Source organism: Colletotrichum destructivum, chromosome 11, assembly GCF_034447905.1.
Source record: "Colletotrichum destructivum chromosome 11, complete sequence".
NCBI classification, from domain to species: domain Eukaryota; kingdom Fungi; phylum Ascomycota; class Sordariomycetes; order Glomerellales; family Glomerellaceae; genus Colletotrichum; species Colletotrichum destructivum.
Window position 1 is genome coordinate 1,122,297 of NC_085906.1, and position 22,152 is coordinate 1,144,448.

At 49.8% G+C, this 22,152-nt stretch overlaps 5 protein-coding genes across 5 annotated transcripts; all 5 read right to left on the reverse strand.

The window, feature by feature from the left end:
- Positions 1-5,175: 5,175 nt before the first annotated feature.
- CDEST_15428 (Putative reverse transcriptase domain-containing protein) lies at positions 5,176-6,238 on the reverse strand (the record flags this gene model as incomplete). The annotated part of the gene is made up of 3 exons (XM_062931584.1): positions 5,176-5,284; positions 5,317-6,081; positions 6,144-6,238. The coding sequence occupies 3 exons, from the start codon at positions 6,236-6,238 to the stop codon at positions 5,176-5,178; spliced, it is 969 nt and encodes a 322-aa protein (XP_062787635.1).
- Positions 6,239-6,297: 59 nt separating this feature from the next.
- CDEST_15429 (uncharacterized protein) lies at positions 6,298-6,720 on the reverse strand (the record flags this gene model as incomplete). The annotated part of the gene is made up of 1 exon (XM_062931585.1): positions 6,298-6,720. One exon carries the CDS (start codon positions 6,718-6,720, stop codon positions 6,298-6,300), a length of 423 nt encoding a protein of 140 aa, XP_062787636.1.
- A 4,201-nt stretch (positions 6,721-10,921) lies between these two features.
- CDEST_15430 (Putative S-adenosyl-L-methionine-dependent methyltransferase superfamily) lies at positions 10,922-12,859 on the reverse strand (the record flags this gene model as incomplete). The annotated part of the gene is made up of 7 exons (XM_062931586.1): positions 10,922-11,349; positions 11,404-11,823; positions 11,887-12,024; positions 12,241-12,367; positions 12,584-12,674; positions 12,722-12,763; positions 12,827-12,859. The coding sequence occupies 7 exons, from the start codon at positions 12,857-12,859 to the stop codon at positions 11,202-11,204; spliced, it is 999 nt and encodes a 332-aa protein (XP_062787637.1). The 3' UTR covers positions 10,922-11,201.
- A 7,047-nt stretch (positions 12,860-19,906) lies between these two features.
- Positions 19,907-20,401, reverse strand: CDEST_15431 (uncharacterized protein; the record flags this gene model as incomplete). The annotated part of the gene is made up of 1 exon (XM_062931587.1): positions 19,907-20,401. One exon carries the CDS (start codon positions 20,399-20,401, stop codon positions 19,907-19,909), a length of 495 nt encoding a protein of 164 aa, XP_062787638.1.
- Positions 20,402-21,628: 1,227 nt separating this feature from the next.
- On the reverse strand, positions 21,629-21,950 carry CDEST_15432 (uncharacterized protein). The gene has a single exon (XM_062931588.1). It carries the CDS (start codon positions 21,862-21,864, stop codon positions 21,715-21,717), a length of 150 nt encoding a protein of 49 aa, XP_062787639.1. The 5' UTR covers positions 21,865-21,950; the 3' UTR covers positions 21,629-21,714.
- Positions 21,951-22,152: the final 202 nt, after the last annotated feature.

Below are 22,152 nucleotides of genomic sequence, written 5' to 3' on the forward strand. Positions count from 1 at the left end.
AAGATGAATGGGGTTGATATCAGTGACCAGATGAGGACCTATTATCAATACAGTCACCCTATTCGCCGAGGAGGCTGGCAGGCACTTGCTTGGAACTTCCTACTAGAAGTAATTATTGTGAATAGCTTCTTTCTACAGTTCTGGGGAAAGCCTGAGTGGCAGAAGGTTAAGACCAGTACCAATGGCGGCAACTGCTTGCATCCCAGCTTATTCTGAAGTTTGGACCATTAGCAGGAGGTGGAAAATGTTCACGGTCTCAGCGGGCTTCAGATAAGAAGAATACTTCTATTCCCTGGCAACAGCATCGTCAGGGGTCTAGGAAGGCTTGTTCGCCGCGTTCCTTTTGTAGTAACACGGCAGCACTAAGATCTCGCCAGGCCCTTAGCGATATAACTGGGAATAGCCTCAAGCGGCAACGTAGGTTCACCCGGAAAGGCTGCTTAGATTGCGACGTAGCTTTATGTACCAGGTGAGATTGCCGGTACCTCTGGCATACCCAAAATCAATAGGGAATAGAGGTACCGGAGATACTAGTTATTCATTGGTTGACTCCAATGGCCTCGCAAGCCCTTATTGGCTCTACCCCGCCCTTGGCGTTTTTGACGTTAATCCGCACTCGATGGGATAAGTACTGGGCTTCCAGCACCAGGCGGGTTGTCATGCATGGATGGTCGGATGGATGGATGGTCGGATGGATGGATGGTCGGATGGATGGATGGTCGGATGGATGGTCGGATGGATGGATGGATGGATGGATGGATGGATGGATGGATGGATGGATGGATGGATAGATGGATGGATGGTTGGACGGATGGAGGACTCTGTACGAAGTACGAACACTCGGTACTAAGGTGACGTGATCCAACACTGCCCGTCCCCACTTTTGTCTGCCTATCTGTCAGGCATATGAGGGGAACCTCTCTTTTGTGCACATGGTCCGTTGGTACAATTCCTGCCTGATACTATCCCTCTCGTTGCAGAATTTCCGTTGCTGTCTCGGGACCAAACGAGGTATGCGGTCGCATATTTTGGCTCGCCATCTTGGCTAGAGATATCCACTGAATCCAAAATATGCATGATTATGAATAGCAAAGTTTCAATGCCTGTCGTTCTGACTTTCTTTGCCAGTCCTAATGCCTTAGGATAAAGTTTGTCCATTACAGCTAGTGGAAAAAAGAGACCACCCACACCATTTATCTAGTCCTCTTAGTCTTTCTCTTCTGTTTCACTGGTGGTCTGTGTCTAGATACCAGTTCTGGACTCATGTATTTCTCCGCAACCCATGAATCCTCCCGGTCCGGTCTGCCTGTCCAGTGCAGCATGTACTCCATCTTGCCGTTCCGTGTCCGAGTCTTCAAGACATCTACCCCTTCCCTGAACCCTTTATACTTGTCTTCAAAATTTTCAACAAGCTGGTCATCAAGGATATTCTCCCGCGGTTCCCAACTGTGACTTCCGTCATCCCACTTCAGGAAGAACAGAGTGCTCCCCCATCTACCCAATATACAATCAACAGTGAACGTGTCGTCCTCCTTCGGACAGGGCTCTGTGACCCTATCTATGCCGTAATGCAAAGAATTCTGATGATGGTGAGTTCGGGGCGATCTCGTCGGCATACCAGTCAGATCAATCGGTGTTCTGCTGGATAGAAACTTGGAGTCTGAGCCTGAAACTAACCCAAAGGCTTCGGATGAGAACTCCGAACCAGTCAGAGGGTCATCGCACAGAGTCATATCGGAGAGACTCTCTTCATTGTTGAAATCGTCCGGAAAAATTTCTCCGTAGCCTGTTGTTTCATCAGCATTGTTGCCGTTAGCTGCTTCCTTTGAGCGAAGGACGATTCTGATCTTTCGTGGCCGGGCATCTATGGACTGCGCGTCTACGTCCAGGCCGCCATCGGAAAGCCCAAATGAATGGACTGGGGCTGCTGTTCCAAAAACTGGACCGTCCTCATCGACCGTGTACTCAGAACTGAAGTTAGATGGTGGCTGAGGCGACAGAGGGAACTCAATACAGGAGCCCATGAACTCGTCCAAGGTCGGATTTACTGCTGGGTCAGACGGAAGTAAACCAATATCCGCATCGCCTGTATGACCCCAGATATCGCTCTGTTCATCTGAAAGCGTATAACATGGCAATGCCTTGTTCTTTTCTCCACAAACTTCGTATTCGTGGACAAACAAACTTGTTCCAGATTCCAGAGGCCCTTGTCGAGGATGCAAATGACCAAGGTCCGGAGCAAGATTGCCCTCAACAGCTCTCTTCCTCTTTCTTGCTTTAGAGGGGATCTTCAGGAGATGGGCATCGTGTAAGTGACAGTCGACTGCTTCCTCATCAACAAGTATCTCCGAGCAGAGTGGGCAGAATGCTGGATAGGTGTTTTGTAACTCGTCGGCCTTGATATGCCGGACAACGTCAGCGTCTCTCTTCCAGTGCCGCATCCGCTTCGCTGGATCGTTATCTCGGCCAGCGAGACACCACGGACAGTTCGCTGGACGGATGAGTGTCCGTCGTAGCTCGACAGACCCGCAGATTTTCGGCAGAGGATCAAGATGTGACTTGCAGTGGTCGCTCCACGGCTCCCCGTTTACGAACCACTCGGCGCATATGTAACAGAAATGAAGATCAGTCTGTAACACTTGTCGTTCGTTGGCCAAGTGTACTCGGCAGCATCGATGAGCGTGGGAGCTTCGAGATCTCTCGGGGCTGCATCACGACGTTAGCCTTGTGCGATAATAGGGGAAGTTGAAACATACATGCTAGACATGTCAATGCCGCAAAAGCGGCACTCTCCTGCGACGGGCTCCTCTCCAGGATAATAGAGAATGGAAAAGCCCTTCGATGCGAGAACGTAGAGATCCTGCATAGCTTGCCGCATGCTTTCCGGGCTCAAGGGACTCATCGACAACATCAGTTTCTCGACCCTCTCCAGTTCAGGCAAAAAGTTGACAAGCTGATTGCCTTCGGCAGTCGATAGTTCGGGAGCGATTTTGCCCCTCGTCAATACCTTCCAGTCCCGTCGCTCCCGTACCCACTGCTGGCGGTATGATTCGAGAGCTTTGGCTTTCAACTTGCGCCGCAGATTGCGGAGTGCGCCGACAAGTTTGGACCTGATTATAGAATCTTCTGACAGGTCGATGCGCTTTTGCAGTTCCACAACTTCTTCCTTCTGCCACAAGGCTCTCTCTATAGCAGCGGGGAGCACTATTGGGGCACCTTGTTCGCGGAACTTTTCGAGTCCTTGGAAAAAGTTGACAGCCGTATGGTCCGATTTCTCGCCTAAGAAAGCGCCTAGGCCGTCCACGGAAGAGCAATTTGCAACATAGCTAGCTCCAAAGATGTTTCGGTCTGACTGCGTAAGATGCTGGGATCTCTCAACCTCAGTATATCGTTCTAGGAATAGGTTAACTACACATTACTGCAAGAAATAATGGGCTGTCCTACCGTCGACTTGCTTCCCAAGATAGCGTCGGATTTGATGAATCGATGGGGAAACCCCAACGTAGCCCGCTAATTTCAGTGCCTTATTAAAAGACTGGCGAAACGAACTCTCGGTGAGCTGTTTACTTGTGACAGTTCCGTCTCGGGCAATGCCCCGCACAATTGGAAGATCGAGAACATCCTCGTTCCAGCGAAGAATAATCTCATTGTCGCCCTCTGGAATCTCTAATTCGTAGAGACTTTCCAGACTGTCAAAGCCAAACATGGCGTCGTCTGCAAAGGCCAAAGACAGCAGCAGGGCGGTCGCGCAGTACAGCAGGACATCGTGGTCTCGGGCTGAGCTGCCAAACCTGTTCATTGAATAAGTACAACAAAAACAAACAGAGAAGCCGCCTAACTTACGTATCATTCTCAGTGTTGCGATTGTTCTTTACAAATCTTTGGTCAAACCTCCAGAAAAAGCGGTAGCCGCCGCCCTCCCGTCGTGCTTGAACGATTTCGATATCCTTGTTCTGTTAGTGCCGGCCACAAGATGTCAACCGAATGATAAGTACCTTGTACGTAACGTTGCCAGCGAATAGTGCGCCGATTCTTGCTCCTGTCGTCACGTACAGCATGAAAAGGAGGTGCAGTTGTATTCTGACTCGCTCGTGGGGGACCGTGAGGTCACTCCAAATGGCGTGGAGAAGGCGGTCGAGCGCGATGCGATTGAGGTTATGTTTCTCCTTCTTTTTATCCTCCAAGACGCCTTCTGCCGTAAGGACGCGTCTCATCCACTGCTCAAACGTTAGTAAGAAGACGAGAAACACTATAGGAAAGGACATACCCGATAAATTTCAGTGTGCTGTTGTGGATCAGTCTCCGTGCCAGTCTCGTGCTTAAATGCACGATAGAACGCCTCTGCCCGGCTGACCATAGATTCCGCTGTTGGTCTACCGTTTTCTGCGATCCTCCCGCAACTTGAAGCGATGTAAAAGCGGAAAAAGTCCTTGACTTCGGTCATATTGGGAGCAGGCGCGTTCTTTCGCAAGACGAAGGCTCGGGTAGTGGTAAAATCAGGAGGTGCCGCATTCAACTTCTCTGCAATCCCAACAGCCCTTTGCCAATGCCAGCTGAGAGCAGGTAAGCGAATGAATAATGGTCATATTAAGGTTGAACTTACGTTGCATAGCGATTGAGAACTGTGGCATGCATGGCTGTGGTGTTGCTGACGTACTTCTCTAGGTTCGCTTGGCTGTCTCGTTCTTCGTAGGCACCGTGTTCATACCCCCCAGCCGCCGCCCGAGCAATCAGTTCTTCAGGGGGTACCCCCATGATATCGGGTCGGATTTGGCGTTATCGTGTGGAAATCGACAGTTCAATCAGATTGAGAGGGACCAAGAGGGGCTAAATCTGGAGAAAGAGCAGGAAAATCAAATGAGGGGAAACAGTGCGCTTTTGTAGAAGGTTTGGCGCTCCTTCAATCATACGTTCAATTTTCTGTTTCCTGATTATCGTAGACTGTCGGCGCTTACCTGCATTGACATCCAACCAACACTTGTAAGCTTGGCTGCACCCGCTCACCCGCTGCTCACCCACCACTCACCTTCGGCATCACTCAAAGGGTTAAAAGCAGCAACAACCGGGTGAGCAGTTGGGTGAAGAGATTCCGCTTGAGCAGCATAGTTGAGCGCTACTTGCAGCTTCTGGCAGGTTTCCTTAGTGTTGTTCCCCACTGCAAGGATCGCTAAGTCGTCAATGAAGGCGGTGGCTGTGGTGCCTTCGGCTTTGTTGCAGCCGTCTAATAGATCCGCATTGCAGAAGAGGTAGAGTATTGGCGACAGGGGCGATGCTTGGGGGATGTCTGTGTTAATCCTGTATGCTTCGGATTTAAACCCGTCCACGTGGATCTCCATCTCTCGTGATCCAAGAAAGCTTGCGATCCAGCGTACCGTTATTTCGTCGATCCATCTTTTCCTCAGGATGTGTAGGAGTCGGCGGGGTGAAACGTTGTCGAAAGCGCCCGACACATCCAGGAGGAGTAAGCTTGCTATCTTGCCTGAACCCCAGGCTTCGTATATACGGTCTACTATTCGGTGAAGTGCATGTTCCGTGAACCGTTGATTCCTCCCGCTCTTATAGCTGTCTGGTAATAGTCCATGTGTTTTGGCAAGGTAGCTTAGCCTTCTTGCTATTGTTGTAGCATCCATGATCTTACCAACCGTGTTCAAGAGAGCTATCGGTCTGCATGCTTCTGGTGCTGTGTGATTACTTTTGCCTGGCTTCCTTAACACCGCTGTGGTGGACTTTCTGAAGTTTTGCGGGCAGTTTCCGAGTCGGAGGCTTTGATTGAATATGCGAGCGAGGTGTGGTGTGATCCATTGTCTCGCTATTTGAAGTGCCATGTTGGTGATGCTGCCAGGGCCTGGTGTCTTCAGGGGTCCTGCTTCCTGAATGGCCTCTTCTACTTCACTTTCTGATATTGACGGTAGAGTGATCTGGTTGCTGTATGATGCGTTGTTGATATCTTCGAGGTTTGCTTCTGGAGGTGGAGGTAAGAATGTTTTCTTGAATAGCACTGATTTCTCATCAGGGGTGGTGGCGATCTGAGTCGTGTTTGGTTTCTTGATTTCTGGTGTGATGGTTGGTGATTGATTCTTTCTGGTCCGGGCTCATTTAGCGATCCTCCATAGCGATGTGGGAGATTCGGCCGCTGTTTCCACCGCCTCGCGGTGTGCTTGCAGGGGTTCCTCCACGGTTCCTGGATGGCAATAATGTCGTAGTTGTCGATGTTCGGGTCCCGGAGGAGTGTTACCATGGCTGTATTCTTGGATCTCCTTACTTTGCACAGTAGTATTGTGAGTGTATGTTTTCCATTCATTCGCTATCCTCAACTACGGTCTTCATCGCTGTACTGTCGTTTGCCATCTGTGCGTTTAGGTCGAGTACCTCGACCGCTCTTCGCGACCGGACGTTGATGCGCTTCGAGCGCGTAGTCTCCGCAGCTACCGTGATCTTCTGCTCTGATTTCTGTGTAGCTGTCGGGTTAGGCCTCTTGTGAACCTTCTTCGTCGGGGACCTGCTCCGGCTCGGTTGGTTCTCCTGGGATTGACCTGGTTCCAGTGTCGGTCGTGTGATCCTGGAGGTTAGCCTGGACTGGGCCTCCAGTCCTAGGGTCGGCTGCGGGGCTGATTGTACCTTGGCCGTTGGTTGTAGGCGGTCTTGATCTTGGCCTTCTCGCGTATCCTGGTAAGGCACCTGCCATTCCATGCCTCGTGTTCGCCGTGGCATGCGGCGCATTTCCTTGGGGTCTCTGTGTTGTTTTTCGAAGGGCAGTCTCAGGTCATATATTCTTGCGCGCAGCAGCCGCATGTTGTCATGTTGAAATATCGATCGGATTATCGATGGGAAAGTGGAAACGGCGGCCTGGCTGGGCCAATTAGATCACACGGATCTATCTCCGTCAGGGGCAGGTCCGTCTGGCCAGCCATATCACGGCCTTCGTCGATTCCTGCCCTTCACGTTAGAACCCTTCCTTCTACACACCAGAATCTACGAATACCCTTATACCCATATGAAGCGTTAGTTCACTTAAGTGACCTGTGAAACCAACACGTTGCCTTGCACTAGGTTCTTATGTGGCCTTATGCGTGGCACTTGGAGAATTGCCTCAGACGGCACTATCTATCGTATCGTTCGCATTGGAACACCTGGTCTTGCCAGATGAGTCCCTCGTAAATAAGTTTAATGGCGTCTTCCCTCCGGGGTCCATGGGGTTGCCATGGTGCCTGCGTCGCTTTGAACTTCACGACGAGCACACGGCTATCCAACTGTCTGTCAATCATGGCGAGTTCGGAAGACTAGCATCATCTTCAAGCCTCAGGTTAGAGACCCACATTGTCAGATGTAGTACCATTGCCAGGCCCACGAACGTACCTGCGCCATAACCCGTCATTCCCGCCACCGCGTGGGTTGGTGGTCCTAGGTCAGGCCCTGGCACACACTATCTGAATGGGGCACAAGTGTTGGAGCTCTGCCGCCAGAGAGGGAGCTTTTGATGACGGACCCAGTACGCCCGCAAGCTGTTGAGGATGCATGCTGTACGCAAGCCAAGCAAGAACAATGTTGAGAATTGCGGAGCAAGAAGCTGCGGGCTTCCACTTGTAAGACGTTTCTCGGGTGGTTCGGCGTCATTGTGTATGCCGGGGTTGATGATTAGAGATACACTGACGCCAACAAGGGGTTTAGGATCAAATCTCTTCGACCTCCGATAATGGCATAAGTGTCGGTCAAGTTGGGTGATTATGAGCAGGGTTCAAATCCACGACACTCCACGACACATTCGTGAATATGGCGTGGATATGGATGCTGACTAATAACTTCGATGTGGAATGGGTGGAAATGGATCCATTATGGAAATGGATCCATATTGTGGAATGGGTGGAATGGAAACCTACTTTGTCTAACAATGGTAATTAGTGGGCCGCATCCATGCCTTGGTGACGTCGATGTTATTGTCACTCGTCCATCAGAATCCTATCTAGCGACCCGATCAAACCGGCACGCAACCAACTCCGTAGTGTCTGACAAAGCCCAATTGTGCTGGCATCTAGCCTATTGCGGCTCTTGGTCACCATGCGGCCAGTGGTCGAGAATAACCTCTCGCACTCGGCTGACATTGGTGGCACAGTAAGCAGATCCAAGGCCATCCTAGACAACCGGGGGTATTTAAGCCGCCTCATGTGCCAGTATTCGTAGGGATCTGTGACAGAAGCATCAGCATCCTCGATATCACGCTGCCACTGCCCGTATTCATCAAGATCCAGACCGCCAACTGAGGACCTAGGCGATTGAGCAGGGGATTGAATTGGCGACTCGGTAACAGAAACCCCCCCGGCCGTCAGTCCTCGCTTCTTTGTGCGCCACGCTGTGAACTTGTTTCTTGAGGTCTTCAGCCGCTTATTGGCAGGCAACTCAATCTCTGGGTCATCGACCTCCAGGTCCCTATACTCTCTCTCCCAGAGATCCTGGACCATCTCCTTCGCCTTGGTAATCCATAACTGTCTTTCGTCGTCGTCTCCCCACAAATCGTCAAACAGTGCCCACCGGTAGGCAGGATGAAGAACTGCGGCGCCATAGATCAAGGGGCTATCGTTCAGATGCTCGTAGTATTCGTTCAATTTGAGCCAGCCCAGATTGATGTTGACAGCGAGGTGATGGCCGTCCGGAAAATTGGCGACTGCTCTTTTCGCGGATTCGAGGGTTTCGAGAAGAAATTCATACGCGTGAATAAGATCCCAGCTTGTTCCTGTACAAATCAGCTGTTAGAATAAGAATCGGGCCGCTTTTGAGAAGTATAATTAAGGCTTACCAGACAGTGGAGGGTCGATCTCGTTTTCCTCGACCTTTCTCCGGTGTTTTCCCTGCCCATCACCCTCAAGGCCTCTCACAACCAGCTGGAAGTCAAGCAAAATGTCGTAAAGAGTCCCGAGCACATGCCAATCATCAGGTGTCATGTGATTCTCTTCCTTCAGGAAGAAGGGCAGCTTGGAGCCCTTTTTGATGTGGCCAGCTCTCGTCAAGTTGACCTTCTCCCACTCGTTTGACGCTCTCTGGACAAAAGAATTATAAAATGGCCTTAAGACGAGAGCGCGCTCAATCATCGAGAATTGAGAAAGCCACCGGGTAGCATTGTCGACCACAACTCCAACTGGACGGTGTTTCTTGAGCTGAGCGTCATCAGAGAGTTGGCTCTCGATAGCCTGTACCTTCTTGAGCATATCGGTCCACGTGTCCGATCTGCTCACCTCCTAGGTATTCGTGAGTATAACAAATAAAGCCGGGGATTCAGCCACCTACAACAGCAAAGTTATGCCATTTTCCAACAGAGCCTCGCCTCCTCCAGACTTCATGCTCCTTCGCTGCCGTATGAAGTCCTTCGAAGACCTCTTTCTCGAAAGAATCCGGGTTCTTGCCATACAGCATCTGTTTCACTACTATGTTGACAACGTGACCAACGCAGCGAACCCATCGCTTCTCCCACTCGAAGCCGAATTCTAATCCAAGCTCCCCCATCGAAGTTTTATTGTTACCGGCATTATCCAGTGTGAAATATCCGACTTTATCGCTGATCTCGTACTCTCGAATGATCTCGATGATCTGCCCGGCGATATTCTCGCCTGTGTGCCTCTCTGTAAGCTCAGGCAGTCCGAGGACACACTTCTGTGGCCGATTGTTTGAATCCCGAAAAACACATGTGATGCCGTATAAGGCGTGTCGGTTACCAGACTTCCAGCCATCGTACTGGATATGGATCTGTCCCGGACTCTTTCGCAAAGCGTCCTTCACTCTTTCCATGTTGTTAGTAAATTCTCGCTCTGCGATGGCACGCACGGTCACGTCAGTAATGTTGGCTTTTGTGATCTCCACCGATGGATTGAGGTAGTTGAAGATGTCTCGAAGATCTTGATCGTTAACGATCGAGAAGGATTGGTTAGAATTGACAATCCAGTTGACAAGTTTCTGCTGGAATACAGTTTTGTCAAAACGTTTGATCAAGGTATTGATCAAATCTTGTTCCTTCGGCTCCTTCGGGTTCAACTGTAGAATTGTTGCAATGGACTGATGTGCTTTCTCAGATGCCTTGGCAGGCTTTTGCCTCTTGCCTGTCGGATCCATAATGCCATTGTGGTCCGCGTACAGGTGACCCTCCGCATTCTGCAACCCTTTGATGGCATAACTCTTTGGCCTCGGCCGCTTTTGCTTGATGCAAAGGCAACACACCCATCGGCGTTCCCCTTTCTGGGCATGCTGGATATCGTAGCCGAACTGATATACCCATTGACGCACTTGGCCGTCTCTCTCCGTCAAGGTCCAGCCTTTGTAGAGCTGAAAGAGTCGTTGATTGTCTTCTTCTGTACGTTCTGGAACGGGTGTGGTTGACTTGGTAGGATGGAGGGCGGCCATTTCGATTTGGGGAAATAAGGGCGTGAGTAGTAGTAACCCCCCTAGAATAGACTTGTTTGAACTTCGTGTACGGGTAAAACGGGGTGGAAAATTGTTGCTATTGCGTTGTCGTTGGCGATAGAAAGTACTTGGGGTATGCGCTATTTCACAAGGAAATCCAGGTTTTTTCAGCCCCCACCTAAATCTTCAATCCTTTCCACAATTTCCACATATGGAACATATGGAAGGGGTTCTGTGGCGTGAATATGGAAAGGCTGAAGCCTACGTGGAATGGAATGGAATGGACATGGATCCATATTGTGGATCCATATGTGGATTTCGTGGTATGGATTTGAACCCTGATTATGAGGTACCGGCCAAGGCCCCTGGCTGGATTGCCAAAGAGCGCTGAAAACTAACAGTCCTCCCTTCACGTCCGGAGAACAAACAGCACTTGCCCTGCACCTGAATCTTTGCGACTGGAAAAGGTCTTAGTACAACATACCTCCACTCCGCCGTCGTAGGCGTAGCCGCGTTCGGCTCACATCTAAAGATCAATTTGAGGCATGTGATGCAAATGATGGAGGCGGAATTTGGACAAATTCAAACGACACCTTGCATAAAACTATTGATCGAATAATGATTTCTGCTAAACGGCTCATAACATTTGCTATCTCTGTATGAAAATCATCCATGTCTCAAATGAGTCGAAATCCGGCAATCCGATCGCCTCAGAGACAATGAGTCTCGGCATGTACTTCTGTTTCTGCAAAGAAGAAGAAATATTCAACAAGCTTGGCGGGCTGTGTACACAATACAACACACCCTGCAGTGTTCTAAGACTCATTCCCGGCTGTGACAGGGACAGGGACAGAAGCAGAGGCAGAAGCAGAGGCAGAAGCGGGAGTAGCAACAGAAGCAGGAGCGGGAGCAGCCGTCTCATCCTCGTTCGTCTTCTCAGGCTTGCGGCCCCAGACTCCGTAGCTGATGTAGGTTAGCCTTTTCCGGTTCAGGTAGAGATTCTGGTTGGGAACTTACACATCGTAATACGCATGAACTCCAATCTTCTTGTGCTCGTTCCTGACCTCGGCACAGAACACCCTCGTCTCTTCTGGGCTCCAATCAAGGAAACGAGTGAACGTAGCCAGGGAGACCGCTTCGATCCCCTTCAACGCAGATTCTTGCATCCAATAACCCAGATCTCTATACTTCTTGTCCTTAGCCCACTGATTGAAGGGCCAAAATTCTTTTTTCTCTTCAATATCAACGAAGCCGGCGTCCTCCAACATCTGCTTAAAGGTTGCAGCCATAGTGATCGTGCGGCCAGTCTTTTTCGAAGCCTCAATAAGCATATTTCCCCATTTCAAGGGCTTGAAGTCCTCAGACATGGTGCCATCGTCACACATGAGTGGGCACATATGGTCTTGAAGCTCGAGGTAGCCGCCTGGCTCAAGGGCACTGAATTTTCGCAAATTTGAAAGTCAGTGGAGTTGACTTGACATTGGCAATGATGCCACTCACTCGTATGCCTTGGCAATGATGTCCGGCCAGCTGGAGAAACACGAAAGCATGGATCTGATGAAGATATAATCGAAAGGCTCCCGCCAGGTCCATGACTTTTCGAGGTCATCGACCTCAAAACTGCAATTGGGAGGCACGCTGCAAGAGTTTGTCAGCCGATTTCATAGGAGCATCGAAATCAGGGGAATACTAACAAACCAGGCTAGATTGGACTGAGATCAACACCAATAACCTTCACATGAGTTAGCTACTCTCTCTTTTTGCATTTTTTCGAGAGTGTACAGACAATTGACTCAGGGTGATCATCAGCTGTCAACAAGTCAGCAGATATAGAAGCCAGATTGAACAATTCACTTGCCATAGTCCATGGCCCATACTCCAGTGCCAGTTCCAACGTCTAGGACCCTTTTGGCACCATGCTTCTTCGGGCTGACACATATTTCACCTTCCCAAGTGAGAATCCAGATGTGATGGTTCAGATCTGCTAGATATCAGCTCCAGAATTCAAAATCGTTTTCATCCAAAACTTTTACCAAGGCGGTCTTGCTCCCTCTAAAATTTGCCTGCTGTATTAGAATCAGTCACAGCCATGGGCGAGTCACAAAGACACACCTCGTCGTTGGGAAGAAGATATTCTACACACGATCGTGTCAAATTAGCCTTCAACATGAAGCCTGATCAATGATTGATCACTTACTTCCATCGCTCATCCGATGATACGTGCGGCCATTCTCTCGGCGATAGTCGAGAATGCTGGACCTCAAAGACAAAAGCGACTCGTCTACAGACTACCAGTGTTAGCCCCAAGGACAAAAATCACAGAGGTGTAACCAACAGAGTCGCCAACAGAAGATGCCCCATCGTCATTTTGAGAATCCTGGCTTCAGTGTCAGCGCAGCAATACACATTGATGAACAAACGGATTGCGACTGGAAGCTACCTCGAATTCTTGCTGCTGGGCGAGATCGGCCATTTTTGCAACTTTGTGCCAGACACGTCTTCCTGAAAATCCAGATAAGTATGAGAGAATGAAGATATATGGGAATAAGGAGAGTCGAGGGGAGGGGGGATCGGGCTCGCTATAAGGTATTCGTGTCCCTACGCAAAGAGAAGGCCCCTTGTTATTGTTTCCATGCACATGCGTTGCAACCCCGCTTTTTTGTGTCTATTGGTTCTTTGAATTACACTCCAGGCTGTTAACATGATTGGTTTGCGTCACTTTATCAACTCATGCCTGCATATGCGAGATGGCTGAAGTCAACGTTTGAGCATTTCCGGACAGACAGGGAGGCCACAACAGGCAATTCATCCCCGAAGTCAGGTACTGTGTCTTCTGAAGACGTGATCTGTCAGCGTCGGACACCCCTCACTCGGTCACCCCCCTTGTTCATCACCCTGCACACCCTGGCAGCCGCTTGGAAGCGGAGGAATGTTGCTTGTCAGGATGTTGATGGTTCTCCCCGGGGGCCCAGGATAACGGCTTTGTTGTCCAGACAGACGTGAATTATCCCTCCTTGTGAGGTATGTAGAGCACAGCTCAGCCCTGTCCAGGCGCCCTCTGCTTCTGTATCAAATACTTCAGCGACAATACTAAGCAAGTCTCCTATGCGTTTATCCTCATGCTTCCTTGAGAAGTGGATAGCCTCGCACTTATCAGGGTCAAAGGTGAACATATTTTCTGAGCCCCAGCTCAGGATCTGTGTGACGTCCCCCTGGATAGCAGCCGTATTTGCCTCTAGTGTAGGGCCTATTGCAGCAAGGGTAATATCATCAGCATATCCATACCGCTGCTTTGGGTTGTCTAGCAGGACATCTGCTGAGTAGAGTAGGAGGGGCAATTGGTGATAGTGACGAGCCTCGTGGGAGCGCGAATGCTATGGGAAAGTTCCCAACCTCTGGCGTCTCAAGAATACCCTTGCTCACCAGCCCACCGTCATGAAGTTCGTTGCGGGAGTTGTCTGCGTGACTGCTCGCTTCCCGGTCTTTATATCGGTGCTGGTGAACGAGTTTCGCCATGTTGAGACTGCTGAATATTTTTACCAATGTACAAACTCGTGTGTCTCCTACTGCAGATTCTCTCGCAAGCTCTAAAGGTCCAGTAGAAGGGGTACAGAGTAAGCTCCTGATGTCATCTTCCACTCGCTGGAGAGACGTGGCAATCTAGAGCACCTCGTTACTTGGGATTGTTGAGACTTCCGGCATAGTCCAGAGATTGTACATCTTGCCATGTCATCCCCTCATCCCCTGGATGTAAGCCCTCCGTGCGCCTTGACGAGTTTCCCGCATAGTGAAAAACTCCGCTTGTTGCAGCTAATACATCCAAACATACAGCCCCTTGTGCAGTTGTGCTTTGTCGCCGCCAGAATTAACTGCGTCTGAGCGCGGACCTGAGAGCTTGGAGTGTTCAGCTCTCAATTTCTAGATTCTAGCTCGGCTTTCTTCCAAAATGTGCCCATGATGGACCTGACTACTAATAGGCGGCTCCAGGGATACAATACGCACGTCTTTGAAGTTGGGCAGCGCATCTGAAGCTATCGTGAATGTATCAAAGCACCTGCGTACGTGAGAGAGGAAGCCCAACCGGCCTCGAAGCCGACGCCTCTTGCTAGGATTGCCTTAAGGCGTTGAGGAACTTGGTCTCGTCGTATGATTCCAAAATACGGACGGCTGTACGAATCGCTAGTTCGTGTCTTAAAAGGTTCGTACGTGTTTCATTGTCGTTCTCCGGGATTGTCGAAAAGTGCCGCATTTTAGAGAGGGGTCATCTCTGTCAACTTTGCTGTCATAACTAAGACAGCATTGTCTAAAGAATCTCCCCAGGCAAGTTCGGCAGTATTGAAGTCGCGGCTGATAAATCCTCAGGATCACCTTTCGCAACCCTTCCGCCGTGTTGTCTCTGCCGCGACTAGAATCCTTCGGTATTCATTGTTAGCGCCGTGCATCGCTATGCTAATGGGATAATGACAGGACAGTCCGCAAGCCTGACCTGCTCAACTGGCGAATTGTAGCCGTCAAATCTTGCAAGAAGATTAAAAGAGGAGAGCTCTTGTCAATTCCCATGTTCTTCGCCACCAACACTTGTACCCTGATGGGCCATTCGATCATCAGCGTCCCGAAAACGTGTCGTTTGCCTTTAACGTTCGCGACCAGCTAAGCCAGGAAAGCCCTCTTCATCCTGCTCATTCCCATCAAAGCGCTTGGCGGGATCTATAGAGTCATCGTCTTCTCCAGTATCTTTGTCGCTTTGCTCGTCGCCCACTAGAAACTCTGTTCGATCCTCAGGTTTCTCGGCCTGTCCGCTATGCTTGAGCCAGAGAAGTTTTGCGTTAGCTTGGAATCGCGCTCTGTTGGGCCCCTGGGAGACATAGTGGAAGGATTCAGACATCGTGAACGGCGTGTTGGAATGCCGATCAAATTATCGATGGGACAGTGGAGACGATGGCTTAGCTAGGCCAATCATATCACACAGATCCATCTCCGTTAGAGTGGGTCCATTCGGCCAGCCATATCACGGCCTTCGTCGATTGCGGCCCTTCAGTTAGACCCTTCCTTCTACACACCCAACGAATTCACTAATAACCTCATACCCATATGAACCGTTCGTTTTCAATCGAGTGACCTGTGATACCAACATGGCTTTCACAGCAAGAGTGAAAAGGTTGCTTCCTGATATGTTCAACTTCGGCTTCTCGCTCTGTCGGCCATTCGTTCATTACGGAGGAGAGAGAATATGGAACATTGATACCCAGCTCACAATCTATTGGATTAGACAATTTTCTCTGCTTTTACCGTAGCAGTCTCGCGCCCAATCGCCTCAAGGTCCTGCCGACTTCTCTCAGCCCATGATCAATGCAACCACACTTGTGCCCATTCGTGAGTTATGCGACTGCTGACCATACTGTGTACCTGTTGCCTACCTAGCATATCTCCTGCATGTGTGCCGCAATTACAAAGTAGCGTCCCTTTCCTGTTATCTGTATCCGTATACAGTAGCTGCTGCCGTGTTGCACGCATAAGTATGTCATTGGCCAGGTACTGGGCGTCGGGTCTGTTGGAATGAGCCAATGGTTAATCCTTGCCTACTGTTACACTGATAACAAGATTGATGCAAGAGGACAGTTGGTCGTCTTGATACAACCTGACGGGGGCCTGCGGCGGGCCCGCGGCTACAGTGCCTATGTTGCTAGCGCTAAGTTTGCTGTCCTTCCCGCGTGATGCAAGGGGTGGAAGAATTAGCTCCATGCTGTGGGTCGTCCCGCTCTGAGTCCGGCGAGTGGATTCTGTGAGAAGCTGCTTCTTGCGCCGATGCTGGAGTTTCTCCAACACTGCCTTTACGAGCACGCACGGCCGCTTTTGGCGAAAAGCCGTTTCCCACAAGGCAACACCAGATGGTACGGCGTTGATTCGGCATTTAGCCAGAGGGATTTTGAGATGCAGTGGGCTGATACTGGCCCCTTATATCGATCAGAGAGGCACTGTACGCCTTGTGTTACGCCGGAGGTCTAGTGTACGACGCTGCATTCTTCCAAGAACTGCAGGCTGCCCTCCGGATGCAGGCGCTGGGCCAATCTGCGGATAAGCGAGAGTGCTCGCTCCCAACGTTCCCACTGGACCTTAGGTGCGGAATGATCGGTCGTTGGGAGGAAGTGCTAACCGGGAGGAAGTGCTGGTCGAGGGGGCTACGCCAACCGCAGACCAATGTGGGTACTGCTGCGAGGCGGTATCCTCTTATGGGGTTTCCTGCAAGCCGCACCACTAACGGCGCTGCAGCCCAAGCACGTCTGTCCATGGTTGAAGGGGGCTATGGCATGGAGATAAGAATGCCGACTTCAGAGCAACTCCTTCTGGAACCCCTTACTCAACTTTTCTTAACCCTTAGCTACAAAAGTAGCAAAACAGAAAGTAAACAGGTAAATGAGAATTTCATAGTTAAGTTAAGTAGTTATTTGTACTGTGGAAAAACGACTCGCATACCTGGAGTAGGAAGTCAAAACGCTAAGAGCAATATAAGCCTTGGGAGCTTTAAGGTGGCGCACTGCAGGCTGTTCTCAGACTTATGGGTCGCGACTCAACGTATGCTGCAGCGGCAGGCCGACGTGCTTTGCCGCCTCCAGGAGTGCTCAGCATGGGTCTCTCCACCGTCACAAACCCCAGCTCCATCTCAAAGAGCGGCCAGCGGCGGGCGGTGGCACTCATTACGCCGCGTGCCTTGCCATGTAGATTGGCCATAATACAACAGAATCTCAGAAGTCAACATACCCACTTTCCGACCACCCCCCCATTTCGACCACCAAACAAAGAGGGCATTCCCACCAACACTAGTATGTTCATTAACTATTGACTGCACCTAGATGCCACCACAATACAGCTTTCAGCTTCACTAGGTAAATCATAATCGCTGAATTCAGCTGCATTATCCTCTTTTTCGCCAGCCTGAATTTGCGCCTGCTGGATGTCCTTGATGTTGGCGAACTTGGTGTTTGGATCCAGCAGGACTGCCCTCTTTTTCCTGACTGCAGTATTACTAACCTGGGCCTGCAAAAGCTCCAGCTTGTGCTGAGCAGTTGCCAGCTTATATGCCTGCTCAATGAAGTCTATTTTTACCTTCATGAATAGGAAGCGTTGAGTAGAAGCGTGATTATCTAGCTCTGTGAATAGCTTCAGTTGGCCAACCAGATCCTGCATCTTCCTTGGCGTTGACCATGCCACCGCAGATAACGCAGATACCCATCCTTCAGTTTCCTTACTTCCAGCCTGCCCTTTGCTGCCTTTAGACTGCCCTTTGCAGGCCTGGTCTGATGGCCCTGGTGTTGATGGGAGCAGCAATGGGCTCATAAGGGGTTTGGCCATAGAGACTGGCCATAGGCCAGTATGTTTCCTGCCACTTTTGATGTTCTCTATCGCCAAGCCTGCCAGACGAGCCTTCTGACAACAGCCTATGTAGTTTCTCTTGCCTATAATAGTAGAATCATGCCACTGACTGAGGCATTCAAGCTCCTTCCTATACGCTGCCTTTAGAGGGCCAAATACTGACTGGTCAAGTGGCTGGAGGATATGGGAGGTGTGTGGAGGTAAGAAGGTGGATGTTGTTTCAGTCTGACCTCATGCTTGCCCTGGGGACAGTCTGAGGGAGGAAGACATTCTGCAGCCATTTAACTGCAGTGGCATCTGCTGTCCATCCATTCTCTGTTGCTGTAAACTGCCAGCCTTCATAAGGGCCAAGATCCAGAGGGAACCACTGCTGCTGGACTGTTTTGCCCTTATATACAACAAGGGGATCAAGGGCATGGCCCATGGCATAGATGCATTCGATGATGGATACCCATGCCCTTGATCCAGGCTGTTCTTGCGGACAGACTTCGTCTCCGACATGCCCAGCACCAGCCCATTAGATCTCTGGCCCTCAAAGATACCAGTCTAATCCAAGTTGTATCTGTTGGCTGGTTTAATGCTGATGATCTCTCGCATGGCGAGATGCTTGAACCAGTCCCTGATGACCTCAGTAGATGCTCCATTAACACGTTTAGAATCAATAGGGCAACTTCTCTTGACCCTGACTGATGGATTCCTCTTTATAAAGGTCTGGATCCAGCCTCTCCCTATAGGTTGGGTATCCCCCATGGCATGAAGGATTCTTTCTGCGAAAAGCTTCACTTGTTGATGGGTTGAAGGAAGCCCAAGGGCATGCTGGATCCGCACCCATTCAGCCAGCTTGGCCTCCTGGCTCACTGTGAGCCTCTGGAGATCAGAAAATGCTGCTGCCCTTGCCTGGGTGCCTTGGAGTCGATGCTGAAGGGTAGTCCTTGGGTCACTATACTGCTGGGCAGCCTTCCTTATACTGTGACCGGTTTAAATAGCCTCGAGTGCTTGATTGACTCTGTCTTCGGTATACTGGCTCATAATGCCTGGGAAAAGGAGCCCTGAAAAGATGAGGCCTTTCGGATGAGGTTGAGAATGTTGTGATAGTTTGAAGTTGCAGGAGGAGGTTGGTAATCAAGCAATTTAGGGTGACCCATATGTGGGGGTGGCCAAAGTAGGTGCGCGACGTTATCGGAATTGTCGCGACAGTACCAGCTTTAATCTACTTGTTCTCAATGACTACTGTCCAGTACATACACGCGACTGGATCAGTGTTGATGATGGTCTCCAACCAGACAGGGCCCATCTCGCCATTGGACACATTTTTCACCATGGTCACCGTGTGCTTCAGCGGCCTGGATCAGCAGTCGAATACCAGGAGATTATTGTAACTGGAGCTTATGTGTCGGATTATGAATTGAAACTAAATAGAGAGATTGACTGTGCCATTTTGTACGAAGAAAGCACCGCGGTGCTGTTATGCAATAGCAGTAAGCCTTTGCGGATCTCTCAAATCAAATACAGTAAGAGTCTAAACAATTAAGAAATTGCTTGATCATCCTATAGTTACTATTTTTTGAGCCTTTTTCCAAGCTACACAGTAGAAGATAACGGTGTACTTTATTGTAGCTATTACAAAGCTAGCGCGCCCTGAAATGACTTGCTTCCCTTGGATTGATTTCCAAAGCCTAAATTACATAGCGATACATTGGTGGCTGACTACAAAGACTCTATCTCCTATAACCGAATCTACTTGCCTAGGCAGAGTCACTAAACTCTACTCTCGATATCAGTGTTGGCCATAACCAGCTATGGATGAGCAAGTAACTACCCTTGGCTACTGCCCAGTGGGGTACGGACTGTTCACTACAACATGGCCCTTCAAAATAGCGGGAAATCCAAGAGCATGTAGACACACTGGTTATGGGTGATAACCAGGTCTGAAATGCAGGTTTCATCGTGCCCGTGCAGACAATCGTTTCCCCGAGGAATATTGGAGAGTTAATAGTTTGTGCCGTCTAGACCCTACCCCAGTAGCCTTTGAATAAGCCATTGCTAGACAGGATCAGGCGATAACAACCTAGAATGAATAATCTGGTACCTGTAGTTTCGTAGTCAGCCAGTTCGACCTTGTAGACGGCTGGGTAGTACTCAGTACTCTTTACAGTAAGCAAATACATTTAAGGCGAAAAAAGCAATATTTCGTCTTCGTAGTATCCTTTTGGAACAAAGCACATAAGATGCTGTCATGGCAGCACTCGATCGTCTCAGAAGTTCCGTCGCCCACCACGTCCAACACTCTTTCCTTTCCAGATCGTAGCTGCGCAGAGAGTGACAGAAGATAGGTGGTCTTTAGTGGCTGAGGCGCAACTAGAGCGAGTGACGGCGGTATATTTTCGGATGGTGACACTGGACGGTTGTTGAACTTGAAACCAATTTTCTGTCCGACGTATTCCTCGGCATCCGTAACAGTAGAGACTGATGTCAAGTGGCGTAATATGGGCGGGCGAGTGACTCTGGCAAGGCGACCTGGCTTGCCTGGGACGTAGGAGATTGCATCCAAACTAGTTGCTGGGACGGGGACAGCCAAGCCTAGCTGTGCCAAACCTATAGCGTAAAGAAACCCTATAGCGTAGAGAACTTTTGAGGCCTTCATTTCATATGTAATGAGGTCTAAATGGGCCTTTGCAGTGTTCGATTTGTCGTTTTTAGAGATTATGCGGTACAGGTAATGCAGATGGCAGGAGTTTGACGGGAGATGTAAGTGAGATGCAATCGTTTTGACGTGATGGACCCCACTGGCATTCAAAGCCTGTTACAGATGAAGACTACCAACTGTGGCTGTGAGGACTCTGGGAGGTGATGGGATGTTGTATTTGTAGCGATGTTTGTTGGGGTGCGAGATGTTTGGAGCAGTGGCGGGATGTGAAAAAGTCTGGGCACGCGAGCTGATAAAGGGAGCGGCGCGGTTGGCGACCAGGATGTTGGATAGACAAAAGAATCCGAGCGCAGAGGGTCGGCAGGGTAATGGTGGACAGGAAACCTCGCAAGTAAGTGAGTCAGAATAAGTAGCGGCTCTAATGTCAAGAGGAGATAAGTTCGTGCCGGGGCGAGCTAAGTCTGAAAGGGAAAGAGGAAGAGGGACGCCTTGGACTGCAAACCGGTCGATTCGAGGGGCTCAGGGCTAGGATAAAAATATCCGTCAATCGGGAGCAAGTATGATTGCGTATATGGAAAAGACGAGAGGAATGGGGGGGCAAAGTAGAGCGTTATGTATGATTAGAGTCTAGGAGAAGGTAAGCAAGACAAGGCTAGACCTAGAACGCATGTGGGTGGGGATTGGACTACTGCCTGAAGAGGATCAAGGCTATGCTGCCTATAAGTTACATTGTCAACGGACGTCGTTGCATTTCCAGTCACTTCAGTAGTTTTGACTAGAGTATCATAACTGTAAGACTCGCCGCATTAGTGACCCTTACAGCATCATCTTCCGGGATGTGTAAACATGGCCTAACGGAATCGGGCTTCGCGCTGTTTAATCTCCCTTGGTCAGCCACGGAAGCACATCAGTTGTTGTTATGTCTCTTATGTCGCTGTAACAGCTGTTATATGACCCATGGCAGCATCGTAGTTATGGCTCTTGATAGGTCACCTGCTCAATGGCGCCCGTTTGCGGTTATGATTGTGCTTGGTCTGTGATAACGCAACTAGCCAGGAGCAGATCCTCAACAAAGAACATAAAACCCCATCGTATTTCGATGTTATTTCGGAACCACCCTCTTCCTAATTAATCCACTTGTTTTGTGCACAATCCTCAGATCATTTGCCAACCAGACTGATTTGAAATTTGAAACCTACGTTCAGCTCAGAAGCCAGGGTATTGGAGAAACAGCCAAGACCGGCTTATTCCTGTTGGTTTGATCATATCACAGGTCGCAAGGTATCGCTAGTAGCAGGCGTAAATGAAGCCTATTCATACGTGGGCGAATATCGTAGTGGTGTTGTTCTTGTGATTTTTACGCCTGCCGCGAGGCAGGCACGAAGTTGCCCATGGGTCAGGATGCCCCAGGTGGGGCAATTGCGGGCGGAGAAATTACCACCGATTGTCCCGTAACCCATTGAATCCGGATTTATCCCGATATCCGATATTCCGCCGGTTCCGAAGCAAACAATTTGTGATGAGCACCATACGTCTAGGAATGAGAGAGTGAACAGTGGTTGATATTTCTAAGATCTATTCTACACGATGGTTCGGGTTGAAATACCCGTGAGATCGGTCACGTGTCACCTTCGCGTGACTCGTGTCATTCAACGTGACCTACGGAGCAGTTCTGCTTCACGACACAATTCCTAACACGATACATTTCTTGATGACCTTGCTGCAAAAGCCACAACTGGGCTTAACAC

What these genes read in the sequence shown, in the direction of transcription:
- CDEST_15432 (XM_062931588.1), bottom strand. Translation starts at nt 21,864, where the DNA reads ATGGGTTACGGGACAATCGGTGGTAATTTCTCCGCCCGCAATTGCCCC.